Source organism: Aulonocara stuartgranti (assembly GCF_965226115.1).
Source record: "Aulonocara stuartgranti genome assembly, chromosome: 14".
NCBI classification, from domain to species: Eukaryota; Metazoa; Chordata; class Actinopteri; order Cichliformes; family Cichlidae; genus Aulonocara; species Aulonocara stuartgranti.
Genome location: NC_138950.1, coordinates 26,538,310 through 26,560,591, shown reverse-complemented (window position 1 = coordinate 26,560,591; position 22,282 = coordinate 26,538,310). Strand labels below are relative to the sequence as shown.

Sequence of the window (22,282 nt, the reverse complement as noted above, 5' to 3'; positions counted from 1 at the left end):
AAGACTGAGAAAATTCATGACTGTTTAGAAAATCTCTCAATCTAAGAAACTCCACAGAAGGATTTTGACAAATGGAACCCTGCTAAGAAGAATCAACAACCACATCCACTCTCACAACAGAACTTAACAACATTCAACCCATGTGCACATACTACATGACAATATTTGGAGAGAGCTCATTTGGTAGAAGCAGAGATACAGAATTCAGTTAAGCTATTTGGCAGAAAGAAATCCGAATTTGATAAGAATTAGGACATGACTCCCAGGAATCTAGATGTTGGTGGTGGTGAATATGAAGATGGAAGCTAGAATGGAGCTCTGAGTGACTGGGATCAGGCAGAGATGCAGGGGAGGCAGGCAACTTTATAAAGTCACTAGCAGGCTGCCTGAAAGGAAGAATTACAGAAGGGCACTGAGATTTAAACTACGCAGAATGAAGGCTGATTGGCTCAGGAGGTAAGAAAAAGATTAGACTAGAACAGGGGTCGGCAAACCTGGGCACGTGTACCACAGCTGGCACACGAAGGGTTAACTGGCACAACATTAGCTGGACTGGCTATCTGGGCCGATGGTGATTTTTCGTTTTTATGGGCCGAAGATTTTTATTTATTTATTTTAAATTTAGTAACGGTATAAACAATGAAAGGTGGTGGATTGGCCAGATGCTGGCAGATGTGTAAAAATAACTCTGTTGTTTGGTGGTGACTATGGCGGAGCTTCCACAGAGGCCAGCAGGTGGATGAGGGAAAGAGGAGGCAGGAGGCAGAGACCCGAGGCAGCTGTCAGTCCGAGTGTCAGGTGGACTGAACTTCAGGTAAGAAGTTATGACCTGCAGTCTATCTGGGTCAGATATAAACCAAGTTTAGGTGGAGTTTATTTTTGTTGTGCTGACTTTTTACAATCAGTTACAATAACTTGTCCTGCTTACTAGCTAGCATGACAGAGTTTCTATACAACTGGGTGGGTGCTGTGATGTTACTGATAGTGAACTTTATTTTATTCATAAGCTTAGTTAGTAGAGTTGCCAACCGCCCCTTAAAAAATGGAATGGTCCCGTATTCAGAGAAAATATGTGTTTTGTTTTGAGCTGAAAAGGAAAGCAGTTTATCCCTTACTTCAGCTAGAATGGAAAAAGACACAAAGCTGGAGATATTGTGCATCTTAAGCTGCACAGCTGTCTCTTCTTCTCTCATTCTCTCCCCCTCCCTCTCCTGTTGCTAGAGGAGATCATAAAACTGATCAATGATCAGCTGATCGGCTTTTCTCTCTTGTTTGTTTATCGCCCACTTTGCGCCAGAAAGAGGAAATGCTAAACAACAGCAGCACGTTTAAGCTTAATTAGCTGTTTGAAAAAACAGCAGCCGACAGCGCTGTAAACAACGGTAGACTTGTGTGTAACAAGCAAGCGAATAATGCAGAAAACAGATTTTTAGACGAGAAACTGTTCTTGAAGTACACAGAGAATGCGAGAGAGAGAGAGAGAGCTGTGCATGAAGTGTGGTGGAAGCAAAACAGCAAAGTAAGAGGGAATTCGTGACGATGTTTTTGTGAAGCGTAGTTTGGATCTTCTTTTGCTGCTGGTTCGGTCAATAATGTTTGGAGAGAGATAAAACTAACAGCTTTAGAATCAGCGCAAAAAGGGCGTAAACACAAAGCGCAGACCGGTGAAACATCGGAATCAGTGAGCTGTCGGCTTTCAGCCCCGACCGTGTCCGTGCCGTCGGGTGAGAAAGGCGACATCTAACTGATTCTGATCCGTCGGTGGGTCTGAGCTTTGTGTTTACATCTTTGTGCAGAATCTGTGTATCTGCTCTCATTTACTGTTTTAGCTGTTTGGTGGTTCTTGAAATTTTCTAAGGTTTAACCTGAGATTCTGGCGTTTCCGGCAAAATAAATTAATATTAAAAAAATCGAGTCAGGATTTTAATGAATCGATATCATGTTATCCAAGCCAGAATCGATTTTAATCGATAAATCGATTATCAAAACCCACCCCTATTTTCGAAGTAGCTGAAAGCTGGTAACTGTGAAGGGGCGGGTCTAGCAAAGTTTTGCCAGGGGGCCAGGTAGGGCATTAACAGGGAAAGGGGGGCACAAAGAAATACCTTTCTTTCTTGTTCTCATTTAAAATGTCTAGCTTTTAATAAATAATTATCTGAAGCTTATAACCAAAGTTTTTATCTGATGTAAAATGTATAGAAATCATGCATATACCAACAAGACTGTACATCACTGTCACAACAGCATTTGTTTTCAGTCAAAGGCTTTATGGCTTTTCCTATAATACCTGGTGGGCCGGTCCCTAGTCAAAATGCCCGGGTCGATTTTTTGTCCCAGTCCAGCTCTGGGCACGACACGCAGTGAATTAATCTAAGGAGGTGCATTAAAAAATAAATGGCCGGGCCAGCGGTGCACATCGCAAATTAGCTCGCATAGACACATTAGTTGTGCCGCTTCTTAATGACGGTTCAACTTGTAATTGGCTAAAAATCACTGAGAGGGATGTTGCTAGCTGGCAGTTTTTTCAAGCGATGTTGAAATTTCCACATTCCAACTCTTCAAATGCTTCAGGAGCTCTCCGCTCAGCGCAGCATCAGCACCGCGGAAATACACAGATACATCCATAGACTCGAGACAGAATTCACTATGCGTCTTCGGGACTTTCTGTCACGGTCCGCTGTGACGGACTGAGTGGAGAATGCGTGTAATGGACCCAGGTGCGTACACAAGTGAACAGACGGGAGTGAGCTTTAACAGAAGGCGAGCCTTTAATATAGCTGAAAACAAGGTGTGCAAATACAGCAGGGATGGCGTGGCTAAACAAAAACCTAAACTGGGAACAAACTATGGTGAGGCTATGGCTTGGAAGACACCAGACCAGGCATGGAAACACGGAGGGTGGGAACACAGACGACGCGACACAGACTGTAAGAAACACAGAGACTAAATACACATGAGGGATGATCAGGGGAAGTGGCCACACATGGGAACGCAGCTGACACACATGAACTTAACAACAGGACAGGAGGAGTGAGCTGAATACACTGACAGTGAATGCAGGCCTTCAAAGTAAAACAGGAAACATGAGACATGAACCGGGGAGACGTAGTACAGGGGGAGGTGACATAACTGACAGCATGAACTTGACAGTACAAGACACACAGACATAAACACACGAAGGGCAAGGGAGACGTAATGCAAGGGTAATATAATTACAAAAAGGACTGGACTACCTTAAAGAACCTAAGCAAACAATAAACATCAAAATAGGTTAAGCATAACACACTGGGTCACACGACCCAGGACCATGACACTTTCAGGTGTATGGACCAATGTATTCTTTTCTGATCAAACCAGAAAGCTTTAATGAGCAGCTGGATTTGTCTCGCATTAACTGGCTGGACACAGATGACATCGAAATGCAGCTGATTGAACTGAAAAGCTCGACTCTGTGGGGGTCAAAGTTTGCAGAACTATGAACGCAGCTGGAATCCACAGCTGTGCGTGTTCATGGAGCTTGCATTTTCACCTGCTGGACATCACTACCTGACAAGTTTAACTGCTTTCAGAACATTGCAGAGACCTTATTGACAGTTGGCTCTACATATCTGTGTGAGCAGATTTTCTCTCACACAAAGAGTGTCCTCAGGTAGCCGTCTGAATGCTGGACACTCGGAGACCTGTGTCTCTGAGTGGGAGACCAGAGATCACATTAACGTGTATCTCTGTATTAACAAACATGCCATATTGGCCCAGTTTATTTTTCTTATCATTGCTGTGAGGAGACAATAAATAGCATTTGGATTTTCTGTTGTACAGTTTATTTGCTGTTATGGAGTTCTTGTTATGAATAAAAAAAATGTCTTTTTTTGTTTCAAAATAGCTGAAAACTATTCGCTGATAGCTGCCAACATCTGCGAACAAATATAATTCGATAAAGTTGTTCTATATAGTGTGTAACTGTTAATATAGAGCGTTATTAAATTTATTGCTAATGCAATCATATGGCACATTGACTTCTGATGAAATTTTAGATGGCACTCATCATCAGAAAGGTTGCCTACCCCTGGACTAGAGCAATGACATCATCATTGAGTTTGTCAGTGTTGTAAGGAGTAAGCAATGTAAAGAATACACTAATAGGTAATTAAGTAAAGTTACCTCCAAATGTGGTGCCATGATAACTAATAAAAATACACAATAATACACAATAAAATAAAGAGGTGGTTTAAAAAAAAATAAAACTATGCCACAGAGTCCACAGAGTCAGTTAAATGTAGTTGTAGTGGTAAACTGTTCCACAGCTTTGGTGCCACAGACCGACAGAGGTTCTGTCCCTCTTAGTCTTTAGTACAAGGAACAACTAACAAAAACAGCTTTCTTGGTGTATAAGAAAGTAAATACAAGAATTTAAAAATGAATCCTAAATCTGTTGGGAGTACCTGTTAAGAGTACAAAATTGAACTGATGAGAACTCACTTGCTAGCAGCCAAACAGCCCGGAAAACAGGCAGATGAGTGATTAAAGATCTTGCTTGATGAACTTGTGCGATCAGTGCATGAAAACTCCATACAGCTCCTCGTCTGCTTTGTACTTTTTATATTGTCAGTACTGCCGTTGTTTCACTGCATAACACAGCAGCATGTGAACACAGCCATGGTTAGCAAGTACAATACAGAAGAAAACATCAAAGGAATACTGAAATAAAAATGTATAAATAAGTTAGATAAGAAATGGCACATTGTGCACATGAAAAAATACAAAACTTTATCCTCATGAAAAAGTAAATTAAAAAAAAGATGTAACACACCAGTTACAGGAGTTTTTACATTTCAGCAACAGTCCATATGGTGTCATGCAATATATGTAACAGACAGTTTCTGGTATATGAAAGTGTTCCAGTTCTTCTGTTGATCATTATGCTCCTGGGGATGAGTTGAGTCATTGTATTAGAACAGCAAAATCAAATCAAATGAAGACTATAACAGCACACATTAAACAGAGAAAACATATTAGTCTGAGTGGTATATTATTTCGGTCAATTAATTTTAACTGGAATTTATTGTTGGTGAGAATACCTTATTATAGAAACATTATCAGAGAACTGATGCCGTATCTGAAACCGTATTACTGTGTTTATAATATTGAGACCTTGAGTGTTTTATTGTGTCCTGAGAAAACAGGTTGGCTGCGAAATATCAACAGCAAAATGTACAAGCACACACGTTCATATCTACACACGCACACAAGGTCTTGGTCGTCAGATATGCTGTACAGGTTTCCTTTCTAGACCCACAAGCAAACAAAAAGAAACACAGGTATACATGAACCCCATATATAACTTGGTTGGTTGGCAGCTCTCAATGTTGAGTGCCTAGTTTTAAAGTGACTGGATCGATACAGGGGAGTGAATTGCCAATTTCAGTTTGTTCTATTGAAATTGGCTGGCAGTGCATTCTTGAGGGAGAGCACCAGATATTGGCAGTGACAGAGTGGAATTGGATTTGTAAGGAGAGAAAGACCAAGAGGGAGCATAATGATCAACAGAAGAACTTGAACACTTTCATCCCCCAGCATGTACTACATGCAAGCTAAATATGCTCTTATGTATTTGCTGGACAGTTAAATTATGGCGACAGGGATAGAAGCCTCTCCTGCTTGAATGATTACACACAGAATGGCTCATTGCATTGTTTATTACCATCGAGCTCTATGTTGGAAGACTACTGTGCCACTACGTGATAAATACCTCATGTTCTTCCTCACTATTCTGCTTTGCAATGGTATAGAATAAATTTACTACTAAAGTATAACATGAAATGGCATAGATTATGTCTTGGATGTCACGTTTGGGATGAGCTAAATCAAGCAGCACTTGATCATGGAATAACTTTTCTTGGTCTCATGAATACGAGACCAGGGAAACTTCATAGTCATGAAATTATGTGGAAAGGAAGCCCCCTGTCAAAAACGGGACTGCATCTTAACAAGGAAAATCATGAAACTCATCAACAAGGAGTGCATCATACAACTCCTTAGGATAATACTTAGGAAGTGCTTTTATAATGGCAAGATAAAAATGAGCAATGCTGGCAACATGTAGCTCTCTTATTTCAAGTAGAGCTCTGTAGTATGTTGACATAATTCAGAAATTCTCATCCTCGAATGTAAATATCCACTTGCAGCCAGCTGTGGGGGGTTCTCCAAATTGAATTATTGGATTTGTTGACCCTTTATTTGCTAAACTGATATAACCTGAGAGTAATGTCCTCACATTTACACAAACAATTATTTCCCAATAAATTAAAATTTTTTACATAATATTCTATGTTCTAAAAGTTCCTAAAAAGTTTCTTCTTCCTGGTATAAAAATTCAGTTTTCTACTACCAACTGAGTGAATTTGAATCTGTACATGTGTTGACTACTGCGTTGAAGTGCTACAGCAACAACGGTGTAAAGATTGCTCTCTCTAAGTCACATCTTACGTAAACCATTGAAAATGCACAGTAATCTTTAGTTAAACTATAACCATACAAGCATAAACATGCAGACACACCCATACAGACTCCGTGACTGTGGTAAATTAATGATTTTAACACCCAGATGAGGGGATTTTGGGTTTCACTTCTTCTCTCAAACAGTAGAGACACAGCCCTGCACACACACAACCATTCATGGAACAGTAAAGGGGGCTGAGCCTCCTTGTCCATGTGCAACACTTCCACATCCTGTGGATTGAAAAGCTGTTATCTCTCTTGAACGGGGCACACTTTGCTCCAATCTCCAAAGAGAGCCAAGGTAAGATTACAGAGGCAGGCAGTTTCAGTCAAAAACTAATAACAATACCTTACAGTGTATATTACAGTCTTTTGATTGTACTGCACGAATTATGATTTTGCTGAATAATGATATATAAACAGAAAAGACAATTTTACATTCAAAGATCTTTCTTGTTATGACTACATACCTACAAGAAGCTGATGTTCAGTGGGAATTTTCTTCATTTTTTAACATTTTGTAGATTGTAGGCGCTTAAATTATATAATTATACTCACATTAATGTGGACAAAGAAAGACTGCATTAATGATTATGTTGGTTATATGAAGCTCTTTGCCAGTGGCATAAAAGCATAGTGTAAACTATATTGCGGTTCCATTGAACAGATATCTTATGAGGGTTCTTTGATGCTGATTTTCTTTTCTTTTTTTTTGTTGTTGTTGTTACGATGCACATCACATATGCAATTTTTATGCTAGTCTTAAACTTAATTACAGGTAGCTAACTGCCTCCTGGTCTGTCATTGAGTTTAATAAAAGTTCTATTTAAATATAATGTTTTAAACTTGCTGTACTCAGGGAACCTCAAAAGTGCAGCTGTAAAACAGTGTTAGTTTCAGGATTTCTGTGTGTTGGAAGATTTAGTGAAACCTACTTTTATGTATTCAGTGGAAGCCAAAAGGAGGAGTAGAGAGCCTAAAGAATTTGTACTTTAAACATACACTATGTTTGTGTATTTTTTTCTCTGTGCCTTACATTGCATGTTTGCAGGTGCTTTTCAGTGTTTCTCTATAATGTGCAGCTGATTGCTAACACACAGGGGCATGCAGACATTTGGCTCTGTCTCTCTCTACGCCCTCACCTGCTCTTCACAGCACATTAAACAGGATAGCTATAAGCTTCTCACACACCCAAACAGACACATAGCCACACACACACACACACACACACACACACACACACACACACACACATCCAGATATTCACCTTGTTTTTGTCTACAAGAGTAGACTATACTGGAGTGAAGCCTAATTGCTTGAGCTGTATGTTGGGTGCCTTTGCAAAGAGTAGGCTAAGCCTGTTGGACAGCTTTCCTTTCCAGATTCTTTTTCAGTCTCACTTCACTCTCCTTCTCGTTTATAGTTTTATTTTACTGAATTTAATACCTATCCCACCTTTGTAAGACTTGTTGCCAAAAAAATCAAGGTTAATGGAAGGAAAATGTATGTGTGTGTTAAATATGTTTTTATTTATTTTTATTTTTTTGCACGTCTGTGAGTGTGCCTCCTGCCAATGGGCATCATTACGCAGCTAAAGGTTTTTGTACCTCTGAGACCTTGCCTGTAGTAAACTTGCTATCATTAACGAGTGTTAATGATGCTGGCCTTTGTAATCACTGTGTACGTATGAATATTTTGTTCTTGTGCATTTTTTCTCTGTTAGATGGCGAAAAAACGCTTCTCTAAGTTGGAGGTGATGTTAATGGTGATGTTTACGATTATGAGTGTTATATCAATCGCATTCATAGTTCTTTTTGCCACGGGACAATCTGGTGTGAAAGAAGGTAGGTGGACCACAGAGAAATACACATCTAAGTTTTAAGCAACATAAAATCACTTCCTCCTTTACTTTTCTTTTGCTCACATGATTATCATTTCTAAACCAGAGAATAATCTGCACACTAATGTCAGTTTGTAAAATTACAAGGTTTACCCTTTATAATTGTGACTTAGTTGTATTGTTCTTTTCTCAGAAATTACAGATACATTTGTGCCAACATGTCCCAGCATGCCTCTGGGTGAGAGAGTAGATTGCTTCCCTGATTCTGGAGCATCACAGGTAAACTAATTTCCTAAAGTGTAAAGTGTATGTATGGGGATTTTGTTTATTTATTAATTTATGAATAATTAAATAAATAAATATTATTTACACAATTTAAGCATTTGCTATTGTGACAAAAATCACTTCTAATAGTAACAGTAATGACACTACAAATAATTATATTGGCAACAATACTCTTAACAGGAGATATGTCAGGAACGTGGCTGTTGTTGGAGTCCACGGGATGAGAGTAATGTTCCCTGGTGTTTCTTCCCAACCAACTATGGATATACTGTGGAATCACAGGAGACACCAAATTCTTATGGTAAAACCTTAAACCCCCTCTGTATTCTTTAATTCAGAGTCATGTGCTCACTAACTGATAAAAATATGCACATAAATAGAAAGAAGTCTGTATGTGCTTGGACTCAGTAGAATATTCAAAAACAGTCATGAATATATATATATAAGCCCAGCCTGAGATTTGTATGTGTTGGGAATTGAACCAACACATAAAAATGAAAGCATTCCTTTTTTTTATCCATATCTAATTTAAAATGTAATACCATTTGGCAAAGGTATTGCTTAAGGATACTATGCAAATTAGTACAACAGAGCCAACTAAGTACTCTGTAACCTTTTATCATGGAGGTAAAAGAAGTTGGCAATACATATTGTTTAAATAAAGTCCAGTCTAAGTTCACCTGAAGATTTTAATGTGGTGCTACACCTGAATTGAACGACTGACCCTGACGAATGTTTGCTCACACAGTTTCTCTTTATAATAAAATATAACAAAACTGAATTGTTGTTTTGTTTTCATTTTTTAAACTTATGTTTCTTATGTAACTGATTTCTACATTATGTAAATATATTGTATTATGTGGATGATATATTAAACTTCTTGCCATCTTACTGTCATCTGTTTATTTTTGCAGCTATAAAGGCAAAACTGACAAGAATGGAATCTCCACCTCTATTTGGTCAACACATAAAGGAACTGGCAATTGACGCAGAAATGCAGACAAAGAATCGACTCAGATTTAAGGTGAACATTGACACCATTCTGGGTTTATATTCTTGTATGCATGTTTGCAGGGCCAGATTTTACAGCAAAGTAATAAATTATGAGATACACTATTCATTTCAGAAGCAGTTTAATCAAAGTATCTTTAATATAAAAGATCGTGGCTCAAGAGTTGGCAGTTCATCTTGTAATCGGAAGGTTGCCGTTTCGAGCCCCGGCTCGGACAGTCTCGGTCGTTGTGTCCTTGGGCAAGACACTTCACCCGTTGCCTACTGGTGGTGGTCAGAGGGCCCGGTGGCGCCAGTGTCCGGCAGCCTCGCCTCTGTCAGTGCGCCCCAGGGCAGCCGTGGCTACAATGTAGCTTGCCATGACCAGTGTGTGAATGTGTGTGTGAATGGGTGAATGACTGAATGTAGTGTAAAGCGCTTTGGGGTCCTTAGGGACTAAGTACAGCGCTATACAAATACAGGCCATTTACCATTTACCATAAAAGCTGTTGAGAATGAAGAATAGAAATATACACAACTGAGTATTACTGAGACAGCGAGAGTTCTGTCTAACTGCCTAAAATGACTGTTTCCTTTCCCTCAGATTTATGATCCCAACAATAAGAGGTTTGAAGTCCCCCATGAGCACATCCTTAGCCTCAACCCTACACCATCCAGTCCCATCAACAACACACTGCAGATCACACAGAAACCCTTTGGCCTTACTGTACGCAGAGAGGAGAACCAAAACGTTGTGTAAGTGCTCATTGTGTGTATATACCATGTATATTTGCTGTTTCAGATTGGATATACAAAAGATATCAGACTATTCAAACTGTGTGTATTCATTAAAAAAAACACGATTCACATGAAGGTAATTGTTATTATAATTTCTTATGTACTTTATACATTTTTTTTTATATACTATGGTTGCGCTAGTAAAGAGGGATGAGGGCATTTCTGAGTTAAAGCATGTATAGCAGCAGAGGATTGCGTAGTGTGGAGGAGATTTTCCATAATAATGCTAAGATGCCATGGTACTGAAATTTTAATATAAGATAAATTGACTTATTAAATATTTATTTAGAATTACAAGTATTACTTATCAGAACTGTCCCCTTAAACATTTGACACTGGAAATTCGGAACCACAGGTTATGTGCATCACTTGAAGCAGATGTGTAAGGAAGCCACAAAGGTGGTCTCAGCAGCACACCAACTCGCTGTCATGCAAAACTGGCAGGTGACACCATTGCATGTTACAAGACAGTTTCTCAAACAATAAGTCATTATTTTCGTGTTGATTCAGTGCATGCTTTGTTGGCCCTGTGTGACATTGCAGTGACAAACTCCTCCACAGAACACACAAACACAGATAAATAGAGCAAAACAACAATTGCATACATTAGTGCTAATGGTGTTTTGTACATCATTATTGGCTTTTATGGTGCATGACAAATTTCCCTACTAGGTAAATGTGGATTTATTTACAGGAAAAGTGAAAGCCAAAGCAACCTTTGAAAATGTTTAATTTATAGTAGGGGTGCAAATTGTGTGGATGTCATCGATATAGGTATCACTGCGGCTTATCAGTCTTCCTGGATGTAACGATAATGAAATTTACAACCAGGCGCCAGTCAATGCGCCCTTTGTAATAATAATTATTATTATCATTGGTGGGTAAAGGTTAAAAGGAGGTTTTTATCATTTCATTCAATGTAGGAAAATATATTTATTTTTAATAAATTCCATTGGTATAAAAAATAGCTTGTAGACAGAGGTCCACAATTATTTCATGAAAAAAATAGGATGTCCATTTTTCTGATTCAAACTCTACAGTGTACGGGGATTTCTTTGGTTGATTGCAAATGTTCAATACTTAGAATAATCTCTGTGCTCTAAAATACTGATAACGATAGTTTACACTCCTGTAGTTGATCTTTGCTCTTGGCAGAAAGTGGTGAAACAAAAGTTACACTGCCAATAGAGAATTCATATTGCTCAGACATGCCAACACATTTCAAAATGACAAAACATGTACAACAGTCATTTTATCTAATCCTTTGCTTTTAGTGTTTTGTCTTTTATTGGCTTTCTTTCATTGTTGAGTTATGTTTCTATAAGAAAAAAAAGAGTCAGTTAATTATTTTCTTCAACACTCTTTACTTACAAAAAACAAATAATGAAAGACAAAGTTAAAGTCACAGTTACATAAAATGAAAGCTGTTGGTTTGACCTGCTTTTAAAAGTTGCATTTATCTTTCTCAACACTGCACACAACTTTTAGTCACAGGCCTTTAAAATTATTTTCAAGATAAATTTTAAGATAAGCAGATGAAGATTATTTGTGATTTAGCAACCAAACTGATCCTTTTTGGCACTGTGGGTGAAGCATAGCTACAGAGACAACCATTGTGGGATTTTTAAGCACATGGAATGTTTACCAAGATCTAAATTGTTATAATGTAATTATAGTTTGATAAGAATATGAGAATAAGCAGGCCATGAACTGTAAAAAGTCCATAAAATACAGTGATAACAATATTTACATATTTACTTTTAAATCATAAAAATTGCAGGAGGTTACCCCAGGTATTTATTATGGCATTAAATTCCACTGACATCTGTTATTTATTTACTATATAGATAAATGGACAATGTTGCTCATAATTCTATTAAGCCTGTGTACCTGTCATGTGGAAATGATCTTTTTGAACAGAATTAGGGTTAAGATGTTAAATGAAAATAATATCATATATTTACAGCATTTAAAACCTTTACTTGTAATATCTGACAGCTGTTTGAAAGTTCAGCAGGCTTGGTATTTCAGTAACCAGTGTATGTCTTGTTTTGAAGACTACAGAAATGTTACCCAGAGGGCTTATTACAGCTTGATGGGATGGCCTGTCTACTCGCTGTTTTTTTTTTCCTGCAACTCAATTTGTCAAAATGTCTCTGCTCCAGAAGCTCCAGAAGCTAGGTGAGGCTAGACTCTGAGTAGGCAGGACTTGGGAGAGGGTTGGTAGAATTTTAGTTAATGGTTGTCTTGATACAACACATTTTATTTCGCCTGTTTTTGGTTGTGTAGTGAAGGTGTTGTGTGGCCCTTGAGTGGTTAGCTTGTGTTTTGCGGGCCGTTATGAGTTTCATGGCCACTTTTGATATTGCTGGATTTATGGCAAAGCCGTCGCTTGCCCTGCTGGATGTTTGTAGGAAGAGGGATATGCATGAGGTGGCAACATATTACGGGATCAGTGTCTCCACTGGTCTACGCAAAGCGGAGCTGAAGGCCGCTCTGGTGTCTGGGCTGTTGGAGAAGGGGGTGGTTGTAATGCAAGAACCCCCGAGCACACCCAGTCTGGTTGGACTTAGTACCTACAGCGCCTCATGTTCCAGGCCAGGTCGTAGAACCTCCAGTGTCTACACCTGTGGGCCAATGACACTGCCCCATTTTGATCCGCTCGCCACCCAGTCATCGGAGGGTTCTAAGCAGGATGCTAGGCTCAGAGTCCGTCTGGCTCATCTCCAACTGGGAAAGGAGGAGCGTGAGTTCCAGCTGAAAAAGGAGTTAGAGCTTAGGCGTTTGGAGGTGGAGCTGGGTAGCGCTAGGGAGGTCGAGCTGAAGAAGGTGGAGTTGGAGGCGGAGACTAAGGTCAAGCTGCGACAGCTGGAACTCCAGCAGGCCTCCTCCCCTCCTGTGGCGGCCTTGCTGTCACAGACAGAGGTACAGTTTGATGTAGGCAGTAATAGTCATCTGGTCCCTGTGTTTCGTGACACTGAGGTGGAGGTTTACTTTGAATCATTTGAACGGATAGTGACAGCCTTGCGTTGGCCGCGGGATGCGTGGGCCATCCTGCTGCAGTGCAAGCTGGTGGGCAAGGCACAGGAAGTTTGTTCCTCGTTGTCCGCTGAGTGCAGTTTGGATTACGACAAACTGAAAAGTACTATCCTGTTAGCCTACGAACTAGTCCCCGAGGCTTATAGGCAGCGATTTCGGGGGTTGAAAAAGGTGCAGGGTCAATCCTTCCTGGATTTTGCAAGGGAAAAGAGTGTCCTCTTTGACCGATGGTGTATGGCCTGTAAAGCTGCAGACCTAGTTTCGGTATGGGAGTTAATTCTCATTGAGGAATTTAAAAACTGCATGTCCGAGCGGATGGCAGTACATCTGAACGAACAGAAGGTCTCCACGTTGCAGCAGGGCCGCGACACTGGCTGACGAGTTAAGCATGAGCGACGCGGCACCCTAGCGAAGGCTAGCGGTGCTAGTGGTGAGCAAGACACAAGGGGAGAGGTACCTGTGCCTCGTCCCAGGTAAGACCGGAAATGTTTTTACTGTTTTAAATCTGGCCATTTAATAGAGGACTGCGAGGCCTACAGACAGCCAGCCTCAACACCACGTAAGCCAAAAGGGATGGGGCTGTTTAAAATCGCTTCTCCTGTTAACAGGTGGACCTCAAAGCCAGGGGAGGACTAGAGTGTAGTCCAACAGATAGTGGTCCCGTCTAGTTTGCGTCAGCATGTGCTACAATTAGCCCATGATCATTCATGGTCAGGACATTTGGGGGTAACTAAAACGTATGACCGTATTCTGCAGCACTTCTTCTGGCCAGCAATGAAGGCAGATGTTACAAGGTATTGTAATACCTGTCGCTGGGTTTCGGGCAGGTTCACCCGGTAGAGGCAAAACTCGAGGCTGTCCTCAGCTACCCAGCCCCAGCCACTAGGCGGGAGCTAAAGCGGTTTCTGGGCATGAGTGGATACTATCGCTGTTTTTGTAAGAACTTTGCGGTAGTTGTGGCCCCTTTGACAAAGCTATGTAGCCCCAAAATCGCTTTTGAGTGGTCAGGGGAATGCCAGCATGCATTTGAGTCTGCAAAATCTCTCCTTTGCAGCGCCCCGGTTCTGGCAGCCCCCAACTTCTCTCAGCCTTTCAAACTGGAAGTTGACGCCAGTGCCACCGGAGCTGGTGTGGTACTGTTACAGGACGACACAGAGGGTGTGTGCCACCCAGTCTGCTGCTATTCTACAAAGTTCAAGCGTCATCAGCTAAACTATTCCACCATAGAAAAAGAAGCTCTAGCGCTGCTGATGGCCTTGCAGCACTTCACTGTGTATGTGGGCTCTAGCTCCTTTCCAGTTACGTTGTATACAGATCACAATCCCCTTACATTCCTCCAACGTATGTACAACCACAACCAGCAACTAATGCGCTGGGCATTGCTGGTGCAGGATTATGATCTGGTTATCCAACACAAGAAAAGGACTGAGAATCTGGTGGCTGATGCACTCTCGCGCAGCGCATAGTGATGGGTTTGCTCTGTGTTTTGTATAGTGTGAATGTAAGGTCTAGGTGTGGAAAAGGCCTGCTGCGTGCGTGCGTGCGTGCGTGCGTGCAACTGGGCAGTGGTTTTGCTTAAATGACGGCAGCCTCCATTTCTTGGCCTGCCTGGTTATTCCTAATAGCAGCGTTGCTGTCTTATTCTATTGAAGCCTTATAGTTGTTTTCTTAGTTGAAGCGGTCGCCATCTCTTTGGGTTGGCCTGTCAGATTTGTCATTAAAGCAGCGTTGCTGTCTCTTTCTGTTGTTACTGCTTATATGATTATTGGGTTAATTAATTATAATAAAGATTTATTTTGTGTTAAACACCTCTGCCTGGCATCCTTTTCATTTCAACCCGGATCCAACTGTTACTGTCCCCCTCCCTCTTCGTCTAGCTTTCATGTGGGGACGTAACAGTCTCTGTCTCATTCCCACTCTCTTCTTGCTCCATCTCATGCTCATTTTCTTTATTTTTGTGTCTCACACAAATTCACTCTTATCTGCTCTCCCTTATTCCACATCCCAGTGCATCAGTGTGTCTCTTCACTTCCTACTTAACTTTACTTTTTTTCTGGTTTGACATTCAGGTTTGACACTAGAATGGCTCCAATTGTGTTTGAAGACCAGTACATACAGCTGTCTGCTAAGCTCCCATCCCATAATATTTATGGCCTGGGGGAGCATGTCCATAGGCAATATCGGCATGACACAAACTGGAGAACCTGGCCAATTTTCACAAGAGATGCTTTTCCTAATGGGGTAAACACAGCACACACACACACACAAACACAAAGAGACATATGTGCTTAAAATAAGGCCTGCTCAAATCAGGCCTGCTTAGTTGTGTGTGTGTGGCATGTTTACATGTGTGTCTTACATGTGCATTTGCCTTCGCAAAAGGCTTATAATTGAATGCCTTGTAAGCTGATTATGCCGTGTAGGCACCCCCTCAGTTTCAGTAAGTCTCCCACATGGTGGTCTCACAAGGCACCAATGCCCTATATTCATTTGTCTCCTCCTTTCTTCTCTACAGGGAACACATAACCTCTATGGACACTATCCCTTTTTCCTCTGTCTGGAAGATAATAGTGGGAAGTCATTTGGGGTGTTTCTCCTGAACAGCAATGCTATGGGTAAAGTTACGCTAACACAAATGCAAGAACACTTGTTGGTACTTGGATAAAAGCAAATACACATGGGTTCGAGCACGCAAACAAATGCACACGTACGCATAAAAAAAACATTTGAGCAGCACTGTGTTTAAAAACTACAGAATGTATGTGCACAAGCACTCTCATACATACTGCCAAAAAAGTACAAACATATCGTATGTTTACACTGATACATGTAACATCGGGACAAGAAAATCATCTCTAAATGGTTCAAGGGCATACGAACCGCCAGTTAATCCTCATCCCCCAACACAAAAGGAGCTACTGTTGCATCAATCAAAGAATTGTGCTGACAAATCAAAGAGAATATTTCATGACTGCTTTATTCTGAGAAGGAGATGACTGAAAGCATTAGTGATTCCCACTGACATGTTTCTGTCGCTTATGCTTACAGTTGCTTCATGTAAGTTTTTTTAATATATTGATTTCCATAGAAATTGACGGATACGTCCTCCTTATACAATTGTGTTTAGGTCTAAAGTAATAATTCTCTGAAGAATTAAAACAACAAGAAAGTTGGTTTATCAAAACAGAGGACCGGTGGTACACAATGGTTTACAATCAATTTGGGGTTGTAATTTATTTTTAAACATAATACTGATACTCAGAGGTGGGACCAAGTCATTGTTTTGCAAGTCTCAAGTAAGTCTCAAGTCTTTATCCTCAAGTCTCAAGTCAAGTCTCAAGTAATGTCAGGCAAGTCAGAGTCGAGTCTCAAGTCACTGGTGTAAAAGTCCGAGTCAAGTCACAAGTCTGAAACTTTGAATTTCAAGTCCTTTCGAGTCTTTAAAAAAAAAAAAAAAAACGAAAAAATAATGTTGCAGTTATATGCTAAATGTAAATATTAGACCATGTAATTTTAAAATCTGTGTTTTTCTCAACACATGACAAAATAGTGAACTTAGAAAATATACACAAATTGTGAAATTGCACCTCTTTAAAATGCAGCTCAATTAAACCTAGCTCCAAGAATAATTTTCACCGACAGTTCTGAGATAAGCTGCATGTTATTCTTGGATGCGGTTGTAGGACCAGCTAAAAAATTGCATAACAAAAATATCATACACATTAAAAAAAACTGCATCACCAACGTAGCCTGGACAACATTTGCTAGTTAGATGAAGTCAGCTATCTCATCTTAGCATATTTATATGCATATTTATAATTATACGGTTCTTGGAGTGAGTGCACACACTCATGAAGTTTAGTAACTTCCGGTCACTGCAACAAGCCCAGGTACAGTTTACCGACGGATGGGTGCAGGACCTTGAAATGCACCGTGTAGAACGAAAGACCATCGTACGTATCATAAGTTTACCAGTCTCACAAATTGTCGTCATAAATACACATTCCTTAACCGTTTATTAATAGGACCTTTGAGCTCAACGGTAATTAATTAGTAGTGGAAATAATTTCTGGTAGCGTTACAGAAATGTAGCAGTGACAACAATATTGTATGCTGTAATCACCGCGCGGATAGGAGGCGGCTGGCTTGACCGCGGCTCACAAATGACGGCTCACTTTACCGCAGTCTGTAATCGCACTGGGCAATTAGTGATACAAAAAAACTGTTTTATCCTGTGAATAAAAGTATATGTTTTTGTCAATGTACCATAATAACAGAAGCGAAACGCAATATTGTGTCAGGACAATTCACTATTTATGCACAATAAACAAAGGAGCATAGCGCGACAATTTCTGTTCAGCGCCAGACTTGCTTGTAACCTATATCACTAATTATGTTATGAAAATGACGCATTAACTACTAAAAAACACTGACCTTCGTGTAAATGCTTGGAGCAGACTAACCTGTGAGCTGGAGTGTTCTGGGACGTTATATTTGATCTTTGAATGGCTGCAATCCAGGCCATCCGTCGCGTCTTTGTTACTTCGGAAACATGGCTTGAACAATTTCTCTCCAACGACGTAATCCGATAACAACCGATCTCTTTACCCGTCGGCTTCCCGTGGCTGTCATGCGACCGGCTATTGCAGTTAATAATACAACAGCTTCTTGACATTTTTGTGTTTCTTTTTATCGCTGTTTAACTGATTTTAATTGAAAGCCTGCGTGCGCTAGTACCGCTTGCCACGAGTTCCCAGAATCCTTTGCGGTTCTACCCGTGAATGACGTCACATTTTCAATCTCTATATAATATGCATGTTAAATTTTATATTTGGGGTAAAATATCAAGTCTTTTCAAGTAAACCGGTTCAAGTCCAATTCAAGTCCCAAGTCATTGGTGTAAAAGTCCAAGTCAAGTCACAAGTCTTAGAACATTTTTTCAAGTCAAGTCTAAAGTCATAAAATTAATGACTCGAGTCTGACTCGAGTCCAAGTCATGTGACTCGAGTCCACACCTCTGCTGATACTTATACGTTTTGTCTCTGTGTTTTCACCAGATGTGACACTGCAGCCCGCCCCAGCTGTGACGTACAGGACAATTGGAGGGGTGCTTGACTTCTACATTTTCTTTGGTGACACACCAGAACAAGTGGTGCATGAATTCCTCGAGGTGATTTTCTAAATTCAGAAATATGTCTGGCAGGTTTTCTGGTTAATACTGTTGGGTGAAGTGGGTTTTGTGTTGCCTTGACGTGGTAATTACATTAAAAGTATTTCCAATCATGCTATTCAGCTCATTGGCAAGCCTGTCATTCCTGCCTACTGGTCACTGGGATTCCAGCTTTCTCGGTGGAACTATGGCAACCTCAGTATAGTCAAGGAAACAGTGGAGAGGAACCGTGCTGTGGATCTTCCATATGTAAGATTCTGTCTGCTTGGTTTTTATTCCTTATTTGTCTTTCATAACATGCATATTTTAGAAAAACATTTTCTTCAGACTATCTAAAATTGCTGTCAGAGCTACTGCCGCCCCCTTAAACATCTGTGATTTTGTCCTTATGATATTTTGATAACATGTTGAACAACTTTGCTTACATATTTTACCTCCATTATATCACAATATCATGCATTGTATGTAATAAATGTAGGTTCCATTTACATACCACTGTTACTGACCATGTGGCCATGATGAACATTCTGGAAATGGAAAACATGTGACTTGGTGTCACTGACATCACCTAGCCTTTTACTTCTTCCTAGTTCTTTGTTTCTTCCTTAGAAAACATGCATTTTAAAACTCGAGTGTGTGAAATGTAGTGGCAATGCATGGTTTTTATAGAGAGGGAATCCTTTGACTACTACCACAATTGTAAAGCTTTCAGAGGTCGGGGAATGTGGGGAATCAATACTTCACCTTGTGCACCCCTTGTTAAATTTGAAGCACTCATGCACCACTGTGTGGTTCCGGAGGCAAGAGCCTTAACCACTACACTATCTGTGGAGACGTGATACGAAGGTGGAAACAGGAATTCGACAGACAGACACAATGATAGGGATGGCCTTTAACTTACACAGGGTAATCCAGCTTTCTGTCAAATAATGGCGAGTCTGCTGGGCTATATAGGTTCAATCCTGGGATCACTATTTTTCATACGTCACTGAATGTTAGTGGTGATCAAAGATCAATCAATCGACTTCCTTTCATTATCTCATTCACGCTGAACTGAATGCTAAAACTACTCCAGTGCCTATTCCTTTCTGAGACATTTGGTAAATATCAATTCTAGTTGGCATTTTCTTTGGAATGAGCCCTACTGCTTATCTTTGTCGAGCCATGAGAGGTAACTGCTAAGAGTCTTTTCGATACCGAGTCTTTTGCAATGCTGTACATTTTTGTCTTTAATTACTAAGGTAGACTCCTATCCATGTTCTTTATGTGTCCCAATAAAACATTTTAACTCTATCACAACTCAGCAGTGATGGCAACAGTCGAGGATGTCATTTGAACTCTGTTTTATCTAACGCTCAAATGCAAACAAATTTCCAACCCATCTCAATATTTCACTCTTATAATCTCCAATCTCTTTTTTCATATCCAAAGACATTAGGATGCAGCTGCTTTCTCTCCGGCTGTACTCAGGGACATGTTTGATAACCATTAGATAGACCACAGAGGGTATTATCACATTCTCCCTAATATGTCTGGAGCTGATTACCATTAGAGGAAGGATCTGGCAGAGCCTTCCAAACCATCTGCTCCATCGATATGAAGTAGATTTTGGCAGGCAACAGACAGAGAGCAAGCATAAAGTCACACCCTGGCAAAAAAGGAAGACTGTGTTAACATTGCTATTGTCCTCCCAAGGTTTAGCAGCACATTACCAAAGTTGTTTGCACTCACATTAGGTCTCCAAAAGTCCATCAGAGGTCTTTCTGTTAGTAAGACTCTATGCAAATGTTCAATATTTCTTTTGCTAGCTATGTTAAGATGAAAATATACAGTGTGAAAGACACATTTAAGTAATGCTGAAAATGATGATTCTTTTTAGCAGATGTGCCAAAATTAAGCACAAAAAGAAAAAAAAACACGAGTGGGTACATTTAGGAGGCATTATGAGACATTTGGAATCTATTACACTGCAATCCAAGATGCAAATTTAATTTTAATAAATAGAAGCCATGCCAAAAGTTTTGTATTTCAAAAGAAGCTTTGAATATCTAATGCCCATTTCTAAAACTCATTTGAAATTAACTCACAAGGGTCAATGCATATATAAAACTTGGTAAATTAACTTCATATGCTATTAGATTTAGAGCTTTTTTTGAAAGACAAAGATTTTGGCTATGCTAGCCTATATAATTTCTGAAGTAAAAAAATGCATGCACATCACATACCAATGCAGCATTTTTCTTTACCCTATGCAGGACATTCAATATACTGACATAGACTACATGGAGGATAAAAAGGATTTCACCTATGACAAGGTGAAGTTTGCAGAACTTCCACAGTTTGCTGAATTCCTCCATGAGAAGGGGCAGAAATATATCCTTATCCTGGTAAGAAATACTTTGCTGTTCACAAAATAATTTGTGTAATGGACATGTTAACAAATATTACTACATGAACTTATTCTTGTATTACAAGCAATTTTGTGATATGAGTTCTGTATATAATGTGTGATGATACAATAATACAGTACACAGTAACATCTTTGTAACATCAGATACAACAAATAACAATTGAAACTCATGCCAATGGTGCTGTGTAATTTTTATGTATTTACTGATTTGTTTTCAACTTATATTATTATGACAGGATCCAGCAATAGCCACCAGTAAGAGGGTTGGGGATGCTCTGTATGAGTCCTATGACCGTGGAACTGCGAAAAATGCTTGGGTCACTGAATCAGATGGAGTGACTCCTCTAATAGGAGAGGTGAGCCACATTTGTGCACAAACCTAATTTAAATAATTACATGCACACAACAAACAAGAGGAAACTCACTTAAAAAGAAAATTACTTAATTAACTTTGAAACTTCAGCTGTGCTTTCAATCAAACTTAAACACAGGAATGAATGGGAACTATTTTCAAACAGTTTAGAGTCCGCTACTTTTAAGGCTTATGAAATTAGAGGTTATATATTAGCATATTCTTTCAGTTATCAAATTTGGCTTTTTAAGATAAAGCCTTTCAAACCTTTTAGCTGCTTAACCCAAAACATAAAAAAGCATAACAGATTTTGATCAAATCAGACAGTCAAACAGTTTGACTGGCATCCAAATGACTCATCATGGTCTGTTATTTATTTAACCTTGGGGGACTCATAAAGGGTTAACTAATAATAAAATTAACAAAACTATGTGAACTATAACTATATAAACTTTTATTTTACTATATAAACTTTTATGAACAATTTAAAACAGTTGTAAAAAATAAAGGACTTTATGCAGCCATGTGAAAAACTAAATATAAGCATCAGTAGATATACCAGTAGGGTTGTGTGTGGTATGGTTCCCACTATATAGATTCAGTCTGGTTTAATTCCTGAAAGGCACGCAATGATGCAAAATAATCGATACCCCCCCCTAGAGGTAATGAATCTTTTTTGAAAATGTAAGCAGTACAAATATCTTTACTTCATCTACAGTTTGTAGCTCTGTTGACTAGTAGCTCCTTCCTGCTACTTATCCTCTTAATTTCTATTGAAGCAATAATAGCACACATAGCTCTTTACAGGACTGCTTATGTTACTGACACAATCAGCTGATATTTGATGCAAGGTCACAGGTTTGTTCTCATGGAAAATAATTTTCCATAGAACAATCATAG

At 39.6% G+C, this 22,282-nt stretch overlaps 1 protein-coding gene across 1 annotated transcript in view; it reads left to right on the top strand.

Annotated features, from left to right (window-relative positions):
* The first annotated feature begins 412 nt into the window (after positions 1 to 412).
* The window catches only part of LOC309687892 (sucrase-isomaltase, intestinal-like), a 69,264-nt gene continuing 47,394 nt past the window's right edge, over positions 413 to 22,282 (top strand). Inside the window, exons 1-13 of the mRNA XM_082503179.1 lie at positions 413 to 456; positions 717 to 814; positions 8,222 to 8,342; positions 8,532 to 8,617; positions 8,804 to 8,924; positions 9,538 to 9,647; positions 10,218 to 10,369; positions 15,520 to 15,691; positions 15,966 to 16,065; positions 18,508 to 18,620; positions 18,744 to 18,869; positions 20,876 to 21,007; positions 21,267 to 21,386. Coding sequence (XP_082359305.1) covers positions 740 to 814; positions 8,222 to 8,342; positions 8,532 to 8,617; positions 8,804 to 8,924; positions 9,538 to 9,647; positions 10,218 to 10,369; positions 15,520 to 15,691; positions 15,966 to 16,065; positions 18,508 to 18,620; positions 18,744 to 18,869; positions 20,876 to 21,007; positions 21,267 to 21,386 — 1,428 coding nt within the window. The 5' untranslated portion in view covers positions 413 to 456; positions 717 to 739. The remainder of the gene's footprint in view (positions 457 to 716; positions 815 to 8,221; positions 8,343 to 8,531; positions 8,618 to 8,803; positions 8,925 to 9,537; positions 9,648 to 10,217; positions 10,370 to 15,519; positions 15,692 to 15,965; positions 16,066 to 18,507; positions 18,621 to 18,743; positions 18,870 to 20,875; positions 21,008 to 21,266; positions 21,387 to 22,282) is intronic.